This window comes from Ahaetulla prasina, chromosome 9 (assembly GCF_028640845.1).
Source record: "Ahaetulla prasina isolate Xishuangbanna chromosome 9, ASM2864084v1, whole genome shotgun sequence".
NCBI classification, from domain to species: domain Eukaryota; kingdom Metazoa; phylum Chordata; class Lepidosauria; order Squamata; family Colubridae; genus Ahaetulla; species Ahaetulla prasina.
Window position 1 is genome coordinate 4,578,043 of NC_080547.1, and position 19,766 is coordinate 4,597,808.

The 19,766-nt window shown below is 40.5% G+C and overlaps 1 protein-coding gene across 7 annotated transcripts in view; it reads left to right on the forward strand.

The window, feature by feature from the left end:
- PPP3CC (protein phosphatase 3 catalytic subunit gamma) overlaps window positions 1-19,766 on the forward strand; it is an 84,427-nt gene that overhangs the window by 26,693 nt on the left and 37,968 nt on the right. For all 7 annotated transcript variants that reach the window (XM_058194757.1, XM_058194762.1, XM_058194761.1 and 4 more), the window contains exons 2-3: window positions 12,436-12,633; window positions 13,404-13,528. In XM_058194757.1, coding sequence (XP_058050740.1) covers window positions 12,436-12,633; window positions 13,404-13,528 — 323 coding nt within the window. The remainder of the gene's footprint in view (window positions 1-12,435; window positions 12,634-13,403; window positions 13,529-19,766) is intronic.

Below are 19,766 nucleotides of genomic sequence, written 5' to 3' on the forward strand. Positions count from 1 at the left end.
CCAATCTTGGCAACTTTAAGCCTGGTGGACTTCAACTCCCAGAATTCCCCAGCCAGCTTTGCTGGCTGGGGAATTCTGGGAGTTGAAGTCCTCCAGGCTTAAAGTTGCCAAGGTTGGAGATCCCTGCTTTAGCTTGTGAAAGGGACGTGGCTGGATAATCTCGGGGCACGTTTTAAAAGGAACTAGGCAACGCCATACCTGCAAAATGATTTTTAAACAGCCAATCCACCGGGATTACCAGTCCACGCCTAAGATGTTCAAGGGATGCAAAGCCTGATGTCACTTTTTTAATATAGCAAGTCTTTCAAAAACTCGATTTCCTGGCAATCTCATTAATCAACCTGTCAAGATTGACACACAATCAACATTAAAAAGAAAAATGGAGTTATGGGTGTTACGCAAGATGTATTTGTTTCCTCTCTCTCCCCCTCGCCCACCCCCCCTTGGAAACTAAAGTTTGTCAGTTGCCCTACATAACGCTGGCTTCAAATTTGCTGGTCGGTTGTCTTTAATAATTGGCACATTCTCTGAAGGCTGTGTGTGTGCGTGTGCCAGCTATCATTATTTTGTTTAGGTCCTTTGTACAGAACAGGTCAACATAAGCTTCTAAACTGCCTTGGGTTTTATGACAAGTACACTATGTGCAAAATTAACTTCACTCAAAAGTTGTTTTTTTTTAAAATAATCTCTCTCCTTCCCACTCCACAACCCAGCTGCTATAAGGGCCAGAATTATACTTGCTAGCAGGTGGGAAAACTCATTTATGGCAAACAAAAGACTCTTGCCTGTTTTTCTATGCACACATTTCTATTATTGGGTAGCTGTCAGCTTGCTAACCTTAGGGAAACAGGTGGCATGTTTCCCTGCCTGCTGACATCTAGGAATCCCTCGTTGCCTCCTTTCGTTAGCTCCCATTTATAATGTAGCGGCAGCTGTTAGCTGCAGACGTTGGACATTGTGTCTCTCGCCCTGCCTCTCTTCGCCAGAGTTAGAAAAGTTAGCGGGGGGGGGGGGGACAAATATCCAGTCTGATCAACCCGATGAAAGGAAAACGCCTGATCTGAACCTCGTTGGCACAGAGTCCTTTTGTTTTAGAGTAACCCGTTGCAATTGTAACTGCGAAAAGGTATTGGCACTTGTGCCGTCTCAAGAATTGTTTTTAAGCTGCGTTTCAGGTTTCTTTTGGCTATCGATTTGGGGCAGGTGACATTTGAAGATCCCTGCCAAGGCTTTTGTGGCAATACATGTCAGCGTGGGCAGATACCCCCCGATGCTTTTTACAGACTACAGAATAACAAGAGTGTGAAGGGACCTTTTTTTTTTTTTTATTTACATTTATACCCCGCCCTTCTCCAAAGACTCAGGGCGGCTTACAGTGTGTAAGGCAATAGTCTCATTCTATTTGTATATATTTACAAAGTCAACTTATTCCCCCCCAACAATCTGGGTCCTCATTTTACCTACCTTATAAAGGATGGAAGGCTGAGTCAACTTGGGCCTGGTGGGACTAGAACCTGCAGTAATTGCAAGCAGCTGTGTTTTAATAACAGGCTATCTTACAGCCTGAGCCACTCAAAGACCCTTGGAGGTCTTCTAGTCCAATAAGGCTTTAATTCAAATTTACCAGTGTAATTCTTATTAAAAACTTACTAAAATACTATTACGTAGCATTATTTTACTAGTTTCTCATTCTGGATCCTAATAAAGTGAGCTGTACAATAACCGAACCACGTTTGCAATGTGGACAAATAGCATGTTAATTTCCAATTCTTTATGATGGCAATTTTCCTCCTTAGAATAGAATAGAATAACAGAGTTCGAAGGGACCTTGGAGGTCTTCTAGTCCAACTCCCTGCTTAGGCAGGAAAGCCTACACTACTTCAGACAAATGGTTATACAATATCTTCTTAAAAATTTCCAATGTTGGAGCTTTCACAACTTCTGGAGGCAAGTTGTTCCACTGATTAATTGTTCTAACTTTCAGGAAATTTCTCCTTAGTTCTAAGTTGCTTCTTTCTTTGATTAGTTTCCACCCATTGCTTCTTGTCCTGCCCTCAGGTGGTTTGGAGAATAGCTTGACTCCCTCTTCTTTGGGGCAGCCCGAGATATTGGAACACTGCTATCATGTCTCCCCAGTCCTTCTTTTCATTAAACTAGACATACCCAGTTCCTGCAACCGTTCTTCATATGTTTTAACCTCCAGTCCCCTAATCCTCTTTGTTGCTCTTCTCTGCACTCTTTCTAGAGTCTCAACATCTTTTTTACATCGTGGCGACCAAAATTGAATGCAGTATTCCAAGTGTTATTATACTTACTCAGTTTTGTTGTAGAACATAGTGGGAAACAATTTGAATTTAAAAGATGAAAAATAGGAGGGATGTGCTCGCTGAAAAACCATACATGGATAAGAAGTTGCTATAATTTGACCTCTATATAATGTTTAATCTGTAGAGTTTCAGGACGCTGAATGCATCCTGGAAGCCTAATTTCCTGATTTTCTTATTCTTCCCTCATACCCTTCTGTACTAGATTAAGAGTCTCTTGCATCTATATCTTGCCTATTACGCAACTCTAACGCTGCCAGGGTAGGTTCGTACTTTTAAGAATGATCACAATACAGTATTATGACCTCAGAGCAAACCAAGTAGAATATACCATAAGAGCAACAGCCGATTGTAAAAGACTGATCCTCCGCACCAATGAAGAGTAAGGGCCTCTTGTGGCTCAGACTGTTAAGACAGTCTGTTATTAACACAGCTGCTTGCAATTACTGCAGGTTCTAGTCCCACCAGGCCCAAGGTTGACTCAGCCTTCCATCCTTTATAAGGTAGGTAAAATGAGGACCCAGATTGTTGGGGGCAATAAGTTGACTTTGTATAAATATACAAATAGGATGAAGACTATTGCTAAACATAGCGTAAGCCGCCCTGAGTCTTTGGAGAAGGGCGGGATATAAATGTAAATAAAAAAAAAAGGAGCGGTATAAATATTACGGCATACAGCAAAAATTTCCTGACATTGAGGCAATTAATCAATGGAACAGCTTGCCTTCTGAAGTTGTGGGTGCTCCATCGCTGGAGGTTTTCAAGAAGAGATTGGAGAGCCATTGGTCTGGAATGGTGTGTAGGGTCTCCTGCTTGAGCAGAGGGTTGAAGACCTCCAAGGTCCCTTCCAACTCTGTTATTATTATTATTAGATCAGGGGTCTCCAACCTTGGCAACTTTAAGACTTGTGGACTTCAACTCTCAGAGTTCCTCTTTGCTGGCTGAGGAACTGAGGAACTCTTTGCTGGCTGAGCTTTGCTGGCTGAGGAACTCTGGGAGTTGAAGTCCACAAGTCTTAAAGTTGCCAAGGTTGGAGACCCCTGAGCTAGATAGAAGACTACCAAGGTCCTTTTTCCAACCCTGTTTTCCTATGTTCTAAATATGGGGGAAATGGTCTGTATTACAGGTTCTTTTTATGCCGTTTATGTTTTTATCCTGATACGAGCAGCCTGCTTTTCGCTCCTTAGATTCTGATTCTACTTTTTGTTTTTCTTGTTGCTTTTTAAACTTATTAATTTATTTAAAGATCTTTTTAAATGTATTTTCTTTTTAAAAATCTTTTAAAATGTATTTTCTTTCTGGGATAGCACATGGACTTTGCTCCATATATCAAGATATGTAAATTAGCACCATAGGCCAGGCCAGGGGTGTCAAACCAGGCCACGGGTTACATCCGGCCCATGATGTGGTTGGATCCGGCCCATGGGGCCCGGTCTACCTGCATCGCTTCAACCTGGTCTACCCAATGCAAAGAGGGAACATTGGGCCAGCAGTTTGGGGAGTAGTGTCAATCTGGCCACGCCTACCCAGTTGGCCACGCCCACCCAGTTGGCCACCCACCCCAGTGGTGGGTTTCAAACTTTTTTACTGCTGGTTCTGTGGATGTGGCTTGGTGGGCGTGGCGTGGCTTGGTGGGTGTGGCAGGGGAAAAATACTGTAAAATCTCCATTCCCACTTCAATCCATGGGAAGGATACTGCAAAATCCCCATTCCCTCCCCAATCCAGGGAAGGATACTGCAAAATCCCCATTCCCTCCCAACTCCAGGGGAAGGTTACTGCAAAATCCCCATTTCCTCCCCATCAGCTGGGACTTGGGAGGCAGAGAATAGATGGGGGGCGGGGACAGTCAGAATTTTTACTACCGGTTCTCCAAACTACTCAAAATTTCCGCTACCGGTTCTCCAGAACTGGTCAGAACCTGCTGAAACCCAGCTCTGGCCCACTCCTGAGGTCAACCACAGCCCTGATGCAGCCCTCTATAAAATTGAGCTTGACACCCCTGGGCTAAGCTGTATTGGATCTATCGTTTGATTCAAATCTCATTTTTTGGGAAATGTACATTCTGTACTCTCTTGAAGCTGTAAAATATTAATTGAAGGGTAATAGATTCACAATATGTGCGTATTTTAATGCCAAACTAAGATGGCTAGTGGACAACCTTCCTCTGTCTGTGTGTGTGTTTTAAATTTGGGAACGACTGCAAAATAATATACTCTTCTAGGGAAAATAAGAACGTAGATTTTCCGGTAAGAATTTTAACACACTGCATAAATTAGATAAAACCTTAATTCATTCTTTACTTCCCCGAAAGATAGTAGAGCTCCTTATTAGGCCCTAGGCCTGTGCGTGCTTCAGAAAAAGATTTGGAAGAACTGCTTTGGATTTCATGCATAGCACCCATCTGCAATTTATTAAAGCAGCTCCCCCCCACACGTGTAAAATAAAAGTCTGGCTAGTTTGAATTGACTCCTTAAAGAGAAGTTGCAGCTTTTTACTTAGGCTTGAAGTGCTGCTTCCAAATCATTTTTTAAAAAGTATGTGCAGTTAAGTAGACGGATATCTCAGGCATTATGACCTAGCAGTTGCTTCATAAGGTGAAGATTATGCTTAGGATAGGGGAGTCTGGCTATAAATACAGCAGCAAATTAAATACAAGTTTGAATCTGATCTGCTTAAATGTGAAGGGTCAGACTGGGTTCAAGTTATTCTTTTGTTCAGTCGGGCACTACTAAAGAACTTAGCATGGTTTCAAGTTCTGCGTTAGCTTCTCTCTCTCTCCCTCTCTCTCTCTCTAAATATTATGACAGTTATTATTTGATGGACCTGCTGTTCACAAAGCATATTATCGCAGGTTCTTTTTCTATAGCTGCAACTCTGAACAATTAGGCTACAATCTTTTCCTCGTTTACTAGGAATCACTTCTATCAAATTCAGCGGAGTGTATTTTTGAGTATGTGTGTTCCTTTGTTTCTCATTTATACTTAGACCTCTTTTATAAACAGTGTTTAAATATATAAACAAATGAAGGTAGATCCAAGTGCGGTAATGACAAAAGAAATAAATTGAGGGGTAGGCTTGTAACTGAAATGCAGGGATTTTGTTAGTTGCAGAAAGAGAACGAGGGCACAAAAACGCTCACTTATTCATCCAGAGACCTAACTTTGAAGTGTTTGATGAACAAACAAGCCAAAAATCTTAAGTCAACCGCCAGCAGCTCTTCATGATACTAGTTCATTGTAAATAACGGTTTCCAGATCCAGTCTTTTAAAGTTTGCTGCGACTTTTTGTCAGCCTTTTGATTGTGAGCCAGGATCAAAAGCATTCTTGCAGAAAATTCCACTAAGGTGGAAGGCCAAGATTTTTATTTGTGGTGCGGTAGGAGTTGTGGGGTGATTGTAAAAGAACCCTAGATTAGAAAAAAGAAAGATTTTTTTCTCTCATGAGTATTTCGTCTGTGAGATTCTGTTACTCGTCGTGTTGGTCACAATTTGGATATGTGTGCTTAGAGGTTTGAACATTGGTGGATTTTTAAAGGCTTTATAATTGCTCCAGTTTTAGCTCTTTTGATCTTGATTCCTGTTATATTCTCATGTGTTGCCCGTCCTTAACAATTTTCCCCTGTAAAATTTTTGTTGCTAATGCCATGCAACTTGTAATTTCCTAGATCCCCTTTAATGTCCTAAAATACAGTTTTCTCAGTGGAATTGGATTTTTTTTTTTTTTTTTGAGAAAGCTATCATTGCAATGCCAAATTTCTCCTTCCTGGCTGCCTTGGTTTTAGGAAAGCAAGAGATTCCCCCCCCCCTCAATCTTTTTTGCATACTAAAAAGCAGAGACATCATCCTGCCAACAAAAGTGCATATAGTCAAGGCTATAGTTTTCCCAGTTGCAATGGATGGCTGTGAAAGTTGGACCATAAGGAAGGCTGAGCGTCAAAGAATTGAGGCCTTTGAACTCTGGTGCTGGAGAAGACTCCTGCGAGTCCCTTGGACTGCAAGGCGGTCAAAAAAATCAGTCCTAGAGGAGATCAACCCTGAATGCTCTTTAGAAGGCCAGATCCTGAAGAGGAAACTCAAATACTTTGGCCACGTAATGAGAAGGAAGGACTCCCTGGAGAAGAGCCTAATGCTGGGAATGATTGAAGGCAAAAGAAGAATGGGATGACAGAGAACAAGGTGGCTGGATGGAGTCACTGGAGCAGTCGGCGTGAGCTTAAATGGACTCCAGAGGATGGTAGAGGACAGGAAGGCCTGGAAGAACGTTGTCCATGGGGTCACGATGGGTCGGAAAGAACTTCGCAACTAACAACAACAAATCAGTCCCAGTCTGGTATCATCAACACCATGACTACTGACTTGGCGGTATTCCTCAGACTCACCAAATGAAGCTTCTGCAGCATTCCCTCACCAAATAGCCGAGAATATTTAACTTTCATTGCTGTTCCGAATTTACCATAAAGCATTTCCTCTTAAATTATTGAAATGGGAAGGAAATTGCTTCAGGGGAAAGAAGAACAATCTGAATCAGCAAAATTGTTTTAGCTTGTCCATGGTAGCTTATCAAGTGCTTTCAAGAAGCCAAAGTGTTGTTCAGTGTGTAAGGTGCTGTTTCAAAACATAAACTTTTTTTTTTAATTTGCATTTATATCCCGCCCTTCTCCGAAGACTCAGGGCGGCTTACACTATGTTAGCAATAGTCTTCATCCATTTGTATATTATATACAAAGTCAACTTATTGCCCCCAACAATCTGGGTCCTCATTTTACCTACCTTATAAAGGATGGAAGGCTGAGTCAACCTTGGGCCTGGTGGGACTTGAACCTGCAGTAATTGCAAGCAGCTGCTGTTAATAACAGACTGTCTTAGCAGTCTGCGCCACTCAAGGACCCTTGAGACTTGGCCTATTAACATAACATAACATAACATAACATAACATAACATAACATAACATAACATAACATAACATAACATAACATAACATAACATAACATAACATAACAACAGAGTTGGAAGGGACCTTGGAGGCCTTCTAGTCCAACCCCCTGCCCAGGCAGGAAACCCTACACCATCTCAGTCAGATGGTTATCCAACATTTTCTTAAAAACTTCCAGTGTTGGAGCATTCACAACTTCTGAAGGCAAATCGTTCCACTTATTAATTGTTCTAACTGTCAGGAAATTTCTTCTTAGTTCTAAGTTGCTTCTTTCTTTGATCAGTTTCCACCCATTGCTTCTTGTTCTACCCTCAGGTGCTTTGGAGAACAGCCCGACTCCCTCTTCTTTGTGGCAACCCCTGAGATATTGGAACACTGCTATCATGTTTCCCCTAGTCCTTCTTTTTATTAAACTAGGCATACCCAGTTCCTGCAATCGTTCTTCATATGTTTTAGCCTCCAGTCCCCTAATCATCTTCGTCACTCTTCTCTGCACTCTTTCTAGAGTCTCAACATCTTTTTTACATCATGGCGACCAAAACTGAATGCAATATTCCAAGTGTGGCCTTACCAAGGCATTATAAAGTGGTATTAACTCTTCAGGTGATCTTGATTCTATCGCTTTTATCCCTATCCCTATTAATAATGTTTCTTGTCTTCTTGTTCTTGTTCTTTTTCGTTGTAAAGCAAGGTAGAAGATTATGAAGCATTATAAAGCAAGGCAGAAGCCTTAGCAGGGGGGTTGGACTAGAAGACCTCCAAGATCCCTTGCAAACTCTGTTATTTTAGGTCTTCATCTTTCAATTGCTGTAGCTTTAGGCTTTTTAAAGTTCTAGCAAATGGCAGAATGTAAGCTGGAATGTCAGTCAGAGGAATCCGTCTCAGAATAGAGTTCTTTTTGGTTTGCACTGTTCTATGTAACGATTTGCACATATATTTTTTAAAAAAAAAACTTTTTCCAAGATCAGCCATCTGTTCACATAAGCAACTCCAGTTGCTTCTCTTGAATATTTAAGGATGGTTTTTTAAAAAAAGAGCTTGTTGCTGCCAGTGCTCCAAAAAAAAAAAAAAATAGCCTGAAGCAGGGGTCTCCAACTTTGGTCCCTTTAAGACTTGTGGACTTCAACTCCCAGAGTTCCTCAGCCAGCTTTGCTGGCTGAGGGACTCTGGGAGTTGAAGTCCACAAGTGGTAAAGGGACCAAGGTTGGAGACCCCCTGGTCTGAAGTACATGATGCAAACAAAAATATTTGACAAATCCATATATTTTATGTGAAAAAAGTGCCTCTGCAGATTTAGTCGCCCGTGAGCCACAAAGGGAACTTCACAGGAGTTTTACATCTACACAAGTTTTGCAGCCTACATTACAAAAATTCATCCTAAGAATATGACGTCATTGTTATTATTATTATTATTATTATTATTATTTATTAGATTTCTATACCGCCCTTCTCCTGAAGGATTCAGGGCGGTGTACAGCCAAAATAAAAACAAACAATACAATATACAATTAAGACAAGAATTAAAAAATTTATTACACAATTGGCCTAAGACTTTAAAAACGTTTAAAATTCTAAAAACCCATAAAATTCATAATATAAATTTAAAAACCAACAAAATTTAAGCCAGCCCCCCGCGAATAAATAAATGTGTTTTCAGTTCGCGGCGGAAGGTCCGTTGTAAGCAAAAGTCTGCTGCTCGGAGCAAAACCTGTCAACATTTTGTCACTACCGTTAGTCCTTGACTTAACGGCCACGATCGAGCCCAAAATTTCTGCAAGACATTTGCTCGGTGAATTTTACCCCATTTTACAGCCTTTTTTACCACCGTTGTTAAGTGAATCGCTGCAGTCATTAAGTTAATAACACGGTTGTTAAGTGAATCTGGCTTCCTATTTGGATAATGTGACATCACAAGGAAACAGATTCCTGATTGAGCTATACATTGTGTAAAACTATTTCCTTTGGTTTTTCTTGATTCTTTTTCCGTTCCCTTTTATTTAAATAATTCTTTTGGGATTTAGTACCTGTATGATAACTTTACGTTATGCACAGTGGGTTTTTTTTAGCTTCCACTTTTTTTCCTTTTTACACTTTGTACCAATTTGGTTATGTACATATAGAAATGTAACACAGCATACACAATTTTACAGTTCGGTTAGTTCCTTCCAAGCTGTTCCTGTTTTTATTTTTTCCAGATAGCTGTTTTTTAGATAAGAAAAACCAGAACTAAATAATATAAAAAGTTAAATGTTTTTAGAATAGAATAGAATAGAATAGAATAGAATAGAATAGAATAGAATAGAATAGAATAGAATAGAATAGAATAGAATAGAATAGAATAGAATAGAATATTCTTTATTGGCCAAGTGTTATTGGAGACACAAGAAATTTGTCTCTGGTGTGTAAGCTCTTAGTATACATACAAACAACCAAGTGATATTATAGCAAGATAGCAATAGGAGAAGGTAATAGGAAAGCTGAGAAGGATAAGTAACACAGCCCTATTACATGGATAAATATTCTTAGGCATTAGACAGTCCCAGCACTGTCTTTTTTAAATTATTATTAGTTGCTACGTGCCATAAATTACCCTGGTCATCAAAATACCTTAGCAAGGAAAACAGTGGTAGTCCTTTGCATAACAATTAAATACCATAATAAAAGAATATATTTGTTAGCCTAAATCAAGGATCATCAGCTCTGTATTTTCGAAGTACAGTCTAATCCAAATGTCCTTATTTTTTAGGGAAAAGACAACCAAAATAGTGTTATAATAAATTATTTAAACTGAAACTCAATCAATTATTTGAAGATTATCTAGAGAAGGAGCATGAGTTAGAGCTTTATTCACTGCAAAAAAAGTATGCATTTTCAAGGTGAGATATCTTTATAAAGTAAAGGTAAAGGTTCCCCTCACACATATGTGCTAGTCGTTTCTGACTCTAGGGGGCGGTGCTCATCTCTGTTTCAAAGCTGAAGAACTAGCGCTGTCCGAAGACGTCTCCGTGGTCATGTGGCCGGCATGACTCAATGCCAAAGGCGCAAGGAACCCTGTTCCCTTCCCACCAAAGGTGGTCCCTATTTTTCTATTTGCATTTTTTACATGCTTTCGAACTGCTAGGTTGGCAGAAACTGGGACAAGTAACAGGAGCCATCCCCGTTACGCAACACTAGGGATTCGAACAGCTGACCTTTCTATCGACAAGCTCAGCGTCTTGTTATAAGGGTTTCATGTCTTCAAATTATAACATGTCGTACAAGAAAAGGGAACAATTCTTGATTACCACACTTATCAAGAAAAGATGAAAGGTTGACTATTTTATAAAATTAATCATAAAAAAATATTTAAACCCTTTGAAATAATCATAGTAAAGTATATGGGATGAAATATGTAAAAAATTAGGATAATAAGACGCATTTGGAATTGAAGAGAAGGTGCATAAAATAACGATAGCCATTTCCTAAAGCTTTCCGTTGATCGCAGAATCACTTATATACCACCTCATAGTGTTTTATAGCACACTCTGGGCAGATAAACAGAGTCAGCCTCTTGCCCCAACAAGCCGGACCCTCATTTTGCTGACCTCGGAAGGATGGAAGGCTGAGTCAATCTTGAGCTGGTTAGGATCGAACTCCTGGTTATGGGCAGAGTTTGCTTGCAATGCTGCATTCTAAAATGCAGTGTTAAAAATGTTGTAGGCATTCTGTAAGAGTCACACAAATGTTTGATCATTGAGCAAAGAAAAAATTTAAACTCCGTAAAATAAAAAGATTTGATCCATATTATAAAAGCAAAAATTAAAATAAAATACAAATAAAATGTATGTTAACATTTTTTAATTGAACTTCTCCAATCAAGAACTCAACTTTTCTCTAAACATATTTACATTTTTTTTTAAAAAAATGGAGGCATTTCTTTTTAATTACAGAATGGGAGGATAAAAATGAGGCTTCATATTACATGGAAATGAATATATGACATTTGTCTCATTTATAATGTCATTTTTGGCTTTCAGTAGTAGAATTAGGGAGAAATGTGATTTTATTAGAAACTTTCTCGCTCCATTTTCCAGTGAAATGCATGCATTTTGATATTTGATTGTCCAATTGTCTTCTGATTATAAATATATATAATATTACATTTCACCAGACTTTTGAACTTTAAAAAAAATGAATGCATTGCCCTCCTCCTCTGAAATGAAGTGGAAATCATTGTATTAGTGATTTATTTATTTATTTATTTATTTAAAAAAAATTTTTTGACACATTAAGACATAAGACAAACATATGTATTAGTGATCAATTTAGCTTGGAGAATAAAAAAGCACATTTTACACTTGCTGTCAAAGCATTTCTCTGCCAATTTTTTGTTTTTTATATACATTGGTAAACTTTTTATTTAGTTTAATTTTTGTCTGCTGGCATAATTCTTCTATCTAATAAGAGTTTCCAGAAATGCTGAGAAGTTTGCTGGGTTTTTTCCCCATGCTAACAATTAGTAGATAGATGGTAGTAGAACTATTCTTCCTCCTAGAATCTTATAATTTTCACCTGGTGCTTAACTGAACAGTCTTTCCCCTGCTTCCCATGTTCCCCTCCGAGAAATGGATGAAAAAACACTTGTTAAAATTAGAACAAGTTTTGTGTTAAATAGGACTTTCTCTGGAATCTTCACAATCTCTCAATAACATCATTGCCAAATGAATGTGTTACCCAATTTTTGTGTATCCTTCCATATTTTTTGAGACCTGAATAATGGGTGTTCTAATACACGGGTCTCCAACCTTGACAACTTTATGACTTGAGGACTTCAACTCCCAGAATTCCCCAGCCAGCAGTTGAAGTCCACAAGTCGTAAAGTTGCCAAGGTTGGAGACCCCTGTTCTAATAGGAACTATTTTAATGTGGGAGGGCAAACAGCTGTTTTGTTTTCACAGTTCTCCTTTCAAGATCTCTGGTAATGCTTGTATTACTTGAGGAAATAGTGATAAGTTCCCTACTAATGACCACAAATTCACTAAAAGCTAGTATGTGCTTTTGGGGGGATGGACGGACATTAATTTCTAAATTCATCTTAATTTCCACTTGTCCCAATTTAGTGGAGGAATTATTATTTTGGAAGTATTTGTGTTGTTCTAGTAAACTCTCTTAATGTTCTCTATTTGTTTCTCTTTCCAGCTGTTCCTTTCCCCCCAACTCAGCGGCTAACCCTGAAAGAAGTCTTTGATGATGGGAAGCCCCGGTTAGAGATCTTAAAAAACCATTTGGTGAAAGAAGGGCGCCTGGAAGAGGACGCAGCACTGAAGATAATCAATGATGGAGCTGCCATCTTGAAACACGAGAAGACAATGATTGAAGTCGAAGCTCCAATCACAGGTTAGAAGTCAGCTCCTGAGTCATCTAGCTCAGGGGTCCCCACTACTGGGCCACGGGCTAATCACCACTGGGCTGCGTGAGGGGCCGGCCAGTGCGCGCTAGGGGTGCCATTCAGTAGGTTCTGGAGAACACGTAGTGGAAATTTGGAGAAGCAGCAAATACCTCCTCTGGCTGGCCCCAGAGTGGGGTAGGAATGGGGATTTTGCAATATCCTTCCCCCAGGAGTGGGGAGGGAATGGGGATTTTGCAGTATCCTTCCCCTGCCGTGCCCGCCAAGCCACGCCCAGCAAGCCACACCACGCCCAGCAAGCCACGCCCACAGAACCAGTAGTAAAAAAAATTGAATTCCACTATGCGCACACTTGCAGTCCCACTCGTGTCACCATGAACGTCGTGGGCACATGTGCACGCACGTGCACACACACGGACACATACATCCCCCCCCCCCCAAAATCCTCTCTTTCTCCTCCCACCCCTCTCCCAGCTCTGGGCCGCCAATCTGGAAAGGTTGGGGAACTCTGATCTAGCTGACTGCTAAAAGTTTGAAAGGTTTTCTGATGTGCTTCGTTCTGATGAAGTATGCTTGATATTGGAAAACTTGTTAACTTTTGAAAGAGGGGAAGTGTTTCCATACCGTGAAACCCAAAGTGTAAAGAGTTCCACCTGGGTGGAACTCAAGAATTTAGAGCAGAGCTAGATTCCCAGTTGATTTGGTGACTTTGCTTCCTACTTCGTGTGTAATTTTGTTTTCGCTATCATTCCTCCCCTAGTGTGTGGTGACATTCACGGGCAGTACTTTGACCTGATGAAATTGTTTGAAGTCGGTGGATCACCCAATAACACACGCTACCTCTTCCTGGGAGACTACGTGGACAGAGGCTACTTCAGTATAGAGGTGACAATTCAGCTGAGCCTTTGGGGGTTCGCACTTTAAAGTCTGAATTGAGCACTGATTTGTCTTTTTCTTCTTGTACTCTGCTTTTGGGACTGCTCAATCTCGACATGCTTCAAGACTTCCCTTTTAATTAATCCTCTCCAGTGTAAGCCAGTAAGAAAAATAGTGACAAAGTCCTTTGATTGCAGGGCAAGGCATCACGGGCCCAGTCAAACAGTCTCATTCCAAATGAGAGCATTCCTTCCTTCTCTCATTTTGCAGCTATGGTTAGGCAATCGGTTTTTGCAAATACCAGTGATAGCTAAATTGACACCAATAGCTTTTTTTTAAAAAAAAAACATAAATTAATAGGCATAAGTCATATTTTGATCTAAAAACCCTAGCACAGAATCTAGTGAGAAAAAACGGTTAATATTTGAAAACCTTTGTGATCATTTTTAATATTCAATTATGCACATGTTCAAATATAATATAGCTTGTAATGTATAGGATATGGAGAGGCATTTGTTCTAGTTTACTGCAGACGGGTTATTGTCCCCAAATAACAATCTAAAATTGGAAAACGTGTTTGTGTCATTCTTCGTGATGCTTGCAAACAGTTGGTTCTCCTAGTCCCGTGTACCTATGGCACATGTGCCGGAAGTGGCACTCAGAGCCATCTCTTCGGGCATGTGAGCCGTCGCCTGTTGTTCTTCCGGGTTCCAGCATGCTGGCCAGCTGGTCTTCACACATGCGGGAGTGCTGAAAATCGGAAGAGTAGCCGCTCAGTGCGCATGCGCAGTCCGGGAACATTATCTTCTGGTTTCTGGCACATGTATGCTCACCAGCCACCTGGTCTTTGCGTGCCAGCAACCCAGGTGGCCGGTGTGCATGTGTGCGCCGGAAACCGAAAGATTATCTTCCTAGTGAGCGCATGCGTACCAGGCCACTGCTCTTCCGGTTTCTGGCATGCGTAAGCGCATGCTCCCATTTCGGCACTTGGTGCCGAAAACATGGGCCAACACTGTCCTAATCCTAGTCCACAAAAGCTATCCATTTCTGGATTATTTTACCGTGTCGGTGGCTCGGGCTAGGACGTTGAGCTTGTTGATCGAAAGGTCGGCAGCTCAGCGGTTCGAACCCCTAGTGCTGCCGTGTAACAGGGTGAGCTCCTGTTCCTTGTCCCAGCTTCTGCCAACCTAGCAGTTTCTAAAGCACATAAAAATGCAAGTAGAAAAAATAGGGACCACCTTCGGTGGGAAGGTAACAGCGTTCCGTGCGCCTTTGGCGTTGAGTCATGCCGGCCATATGACCACGGAGATGTCTTCGGACAGCGCTGGCTCTTCGGCTTTGAAACGGAGATGAGCACCGCCCCCTAGAGTCAGCAACGATTAGCACGTATGTGCGAGAGGAACCTTTACCTTCTTAAGAAAGGAGAAGCAAATGAGCTCAGATGGTCTAGCATGCTGCTTCATCACAAAAAAGTGAGCAAATCAATTATTTGGCTTGTGAGTAGTTATCCTTGAATATAGAAATTGTATAAATATTTTCTCTGCCCTTTTTTGATCCAGGAATCCTGAAGCTCAAGTTGCCTAATGTCGTTGTCATAGAAGGGGAAGTTGGGAGGGAGCGGGGAAGGAAGGAAGCTTCATTGATAAACTTGGGTCGTTCCCGTTAGTTGTTTGGATGGAGAAAAATTCCGTCTTCTGCTACGGTCATGAGTCGCTACTACAGGGAGAGAAGATTGGTTAGATATTATTGGTTCTGGCTTGCATCTGAAATAACAAAGCAGGACAGCTGTGATCTTTTTAAGGCTTTCATTCAGTAAAGATTGATTGATCGGTGATTTGATTTGATTGTGTGCTCCCATCCAGTGGTGGGATTCAAACTTTTTTACTTCATTGTCATTAGCTTTCCAAAGGATATTTTTTTTTAAAAAAAATGTATGTAACATGCTAATATTCACAGATTTTCTCTGGCCGATAAATCAGTTAAAATTACTGAAGGAGTCAGGATGACCTCATTTATTAAAAAGATAGTGGAGACGAATCTGAAAAGATTCACAATTGGCCTTATTTATTTAATTTTTCAAAATGTGTATCTTGTTTGATTGTCGGTGGAGATTCTCAGTCATCCAGAAGGTGCTTTTCGAAAGCCAACTGGACTTTTTCAGAACTGAAAAAGCTGCTTGGATGAGAAACCCGTTCAAGGAAAAAACAAGAACGTCCAGTTGCCTTTTGAAAAAGCACTTTTGGGACATCTTGCTTGACTGCATAGATTTTAATATTTTGATAGGTTCCAGTTGAAACACTGCATTTCGTAACGTTTGAATGCAATCCACGAACATTCCTTTAGGATGGAAACCTTTCTCATTTTATTTATTTACTTGACTGAGAAAGAGGATTTCCCTTGGAAGCCAAACAAGGGATTGCACTAAAATACAACTGGGGGACCCAGATCCATCTTCAAAGATGCCAGTTTGCGTATTTTCAAACATGCTCTGATAAGCATGTCTCCTGAGAACAGTCAGTATTTTTTTTTTACAAAGCTCTTTTTGCTTTGTTAAAAATCACTTAAATGGTTTACTTGAGGAAGCACCGAATACATTTTTAATTTTACTTGAGACAAAAATCTCACGTCAGCCTCTTGCATGAGTCATGCCTTTCTTTAAAATTCTCCCATTGTTGTTTTTGATGATGGATGCTGAAATTCTGCTTCAAATTCTCCTCTAGGCAGAACTTCAGCGGTGGCATTAATTATGATATCTGTCAGTTTTGTGTGGGAGATGGGGAGTTAAAAGCTGGAATTCTTAACTTTCAAGAAAAACGTAGGTTTTCACCAACGTGCCCTGTTGGGGATCCGCATCTCATCTGCCTCTGCACTACTTAAGTGAGCGTGGATGGATTTTAAAAGAAACTGTTGGGAAAGGTGGAGAAAATTGTGCTGATCTGAAGAGATGAGGAGGAAGGGGGCATAAATTCTGCTGAGATGGTTGAAGTTCTGCACAGAAAAAATTACATGCAACGTGCTGCTAGGAAACACATCCAAAATATTACAACGGTCATGCTGCAAAACATCACATTTGCAAAATTGGAATTACCGTCTTTCGTATGGAGCAGCATGGAGCCCCTTTCATATTAGTTCTGATTCCTTTCTCAGAATCTACGGTGGGAAGGGAACCATGCAGGGGTGAAATCCAGCAGGTTCTAACAGGTTCTGGAGAACCGGTAGCGGAAATTTTGAGTAGTTCGGAGAACCGGCAAATACCACCTCTGGCTGGCCCCAGAATGGGGTGGGAATGGAGATTTTACAATATCCTTCCCCTAGGAGTGAGGAGGAAATGGAGATTTTGCAGTATCCTTCCCCAGGAGTGGGGAGGGAATGGGGATTTTGCAGTATCCTTCCCCTAGGAGTGAGGAGGGAATGGAGATTTTGCAGTATCCTTCCCCTAGGAGTGAGGAGGGAATGGGGATTTTGCAGTATCCTTCCCCTAGGAGTGGGGAGGGAATGGAGATTTTGCAGTATCCTTCTCCAGGAGTGGGGAGGAAATGGGGATTTTGCGGTATCCTTCTCCTAGGAGTGAGGAGGAAATGGAGATTTTGCAGTATCCTTCCCCAGGAGTGGGGAGGGAATGGGGATTTTGCAGTATCCTTCCCCTAGGAGGGAATGGAGATTTTGCAGTATCTTTCCCCTGCCATGCCTACCAAGCCACACCACACCCAGCAAACCACGCCCAGAGAACCGGTAGTAAAAAAAAGATTGAATTCCACCACTGGAACCATGATACATCTGTTCCTTTTCTACAAAGCCAGGTATTCATCTTTCAAAAAAACAGGGAGCCGTACATGCCGGGGCGGCTACAAATGCCACTTGATCAAAGGAAATGGAGAAACTGTGCTAAGGTGCAGGAACAGAGGCAGCCCTGTTCCTCCCAGTCAAATAGCGCTTTCTGTCTTCGGCGCTTCTCCATTTGGGAGCGGACCACAAAGAGGGGGAAGCCAGACGGTGGGTTTGGAAGAGAGAAAGTGAATTGGCAAAGATAAAGGAACATAGCTCAAATATTTATGACTTTTGTCAAAGCTCACAACAACAACAACAACAACAACAGGTTGCTCATCTGGACGATCAAGAAAAAAAAACACGTTCCGTGCAATCTTGGATGCGGGAAGAATCTCACTCCTCAATTTTCGGGAACTGCTTTTTGTGGTTTTGGCTTTTCCAGCTGCCACATTCATTTTTTTCAAGAACGGGAATTGGCAGCATTGGTTTTCTTCACTTGGGTTGGGGAGGTTTAGGGCGATCTGCCAGAGAGCCGTTTCTGTTAATGTCCTTTTAACAAAATAGAAGCGGAGGTAATTTTTATAATTGTATCTTGATGCAGGAAACAGGCTCAAAAGCTTTGGGGGAGGCAAGGCCGATGTTAACATTGTTAGAGCAGAGGCCGTGCATGATGAGATAAGGAAATCATTATCTCGACCAGGGAGACTAAAATTTACAGTCCTGTAACTTGATATGAAGCAATCAGGTGAACACGAACACAAATATGGTTCATGGAGCTAAGCAATATTCAGTTGTTTATGACTTGTAAACCATGTTTTAAAGATTACCATGGCTAACGAATTCATGGTTTATCATATGTATGCCAGCCAATACATATTGAACATAATTAGCTTAGCTCATGTACACTATCTTGAACTCCTTAGAAAGACTAAATACAAATGAAGAAATGAAATAGGTACTACATACGGTAGTGGCCAAAATTGTGGAAACCTTTTAGGAAAAGTGTATTTTTGAGGTTTGATGGCTAATAACACCACTATTTTTTGGAGTTTCAGGATAATCCTATTCCACTGCTGGAATGGCCTGGGAATAGCCCAGACTTTCACCCAATTAAGAATCTATGGAGCCAACTAAAGAAACTTGTTAGTCAGAAGTGACCCAGCAATAAAACCCAGTTAATAGAAGCCATCCTTCCATCTTGTTTTCACATTATAGCAGCTGCAGAACTAAAAGACTTGGATCACTCCATGGGAAGATGTTGCAAGGCCGTAATTCATGCTGAAGGTTACCCAGCTACTGTGTTTCCCCAAAAATAAGACACTGTCTTATGTTTGTTGAACCTCAAAATAAGCACTCGGCCTTATTTTTGGGAAGGTCTTATTATTTTGGGGCATGTGGAACAAGACGGGGCTCCTCTTGCCGTCTTACCTGATTTCCAGCTCTGTCTCCCTAACCAGAGGAAATGGCGGGGACCAGCTGCCCATGTGTTTAAATATTTTTGGGGGAGGGCTTATTTTTGGGGAAACACAGTAAGTATTAACTGACATGGAGATAATTTTTATATATCTCGTTTCACTTTTCTTCTTTATAACTGCAATTCTAATAGCAAATCCTTCATAAACGTTATTGCATTACATTCTTGATTAAATTATCTTTCTTTCTTTCTTTCTTTCTTTCTTTCTTTCTTTCTTTATTTATTTATTTATTTATTTATTTATTTATTTATTTATTTATTTATTTATTTATTTATTTATTTATTTATTTATTTATTAGATTTCTAGACCGCCTTTCTCCCGAAGGACTCAGGGCGGTGTACAGCCTTATCTAAAACACATAGGTACACAGTACAAATCCCAAATTTAAAATACATTTAAAATGAAATATTCAACCGGCCAATTTAAACTAAAACGGTCAGAGACCGATATAAAACCCTTAGAATATAAAATTATAAATAGATTAATACAATTAAAATTAAATTAAAATTAAATTAAACTAAATATTAAATTAAAATAACTATTTAGGCTAGTCCCGCCCGATTGAATAGCAGAGTCTTCAGTTCCCGCTTGAAGGTAGGAGGTCGGGAAGTTGGCGTAACCCTGGAGGTAACTCATTCCATAAGGTCGGTGCTGCCACAGAGAAGGCTCTCCCCCTGGGGGTCACCAGCGGCACTGTTTCCATTGATATATAATTTTATGGTCCTACTCAAAAAAAATAAAGTGGAGTTATTAGCTAGTTTTAGAAAATACACTTTTCCCAAAAGGTTTCCACAATTTTGGCCACTATTGTATGTGTAATTGTGTTAATGAATTCAAATTGTGCCTTTATAACTACTAGTGTCATTCTCCCCTTTGTTTGTGCCGTTAACATTCTTTTTGATGCTGCGGTCAATGCTATCAGGAGTATAGATTGTTCTGAATATATAAAGTTATATCTGATTGGTCTAAACAGTATATAGTGTACATATATATATGTGTGTTTT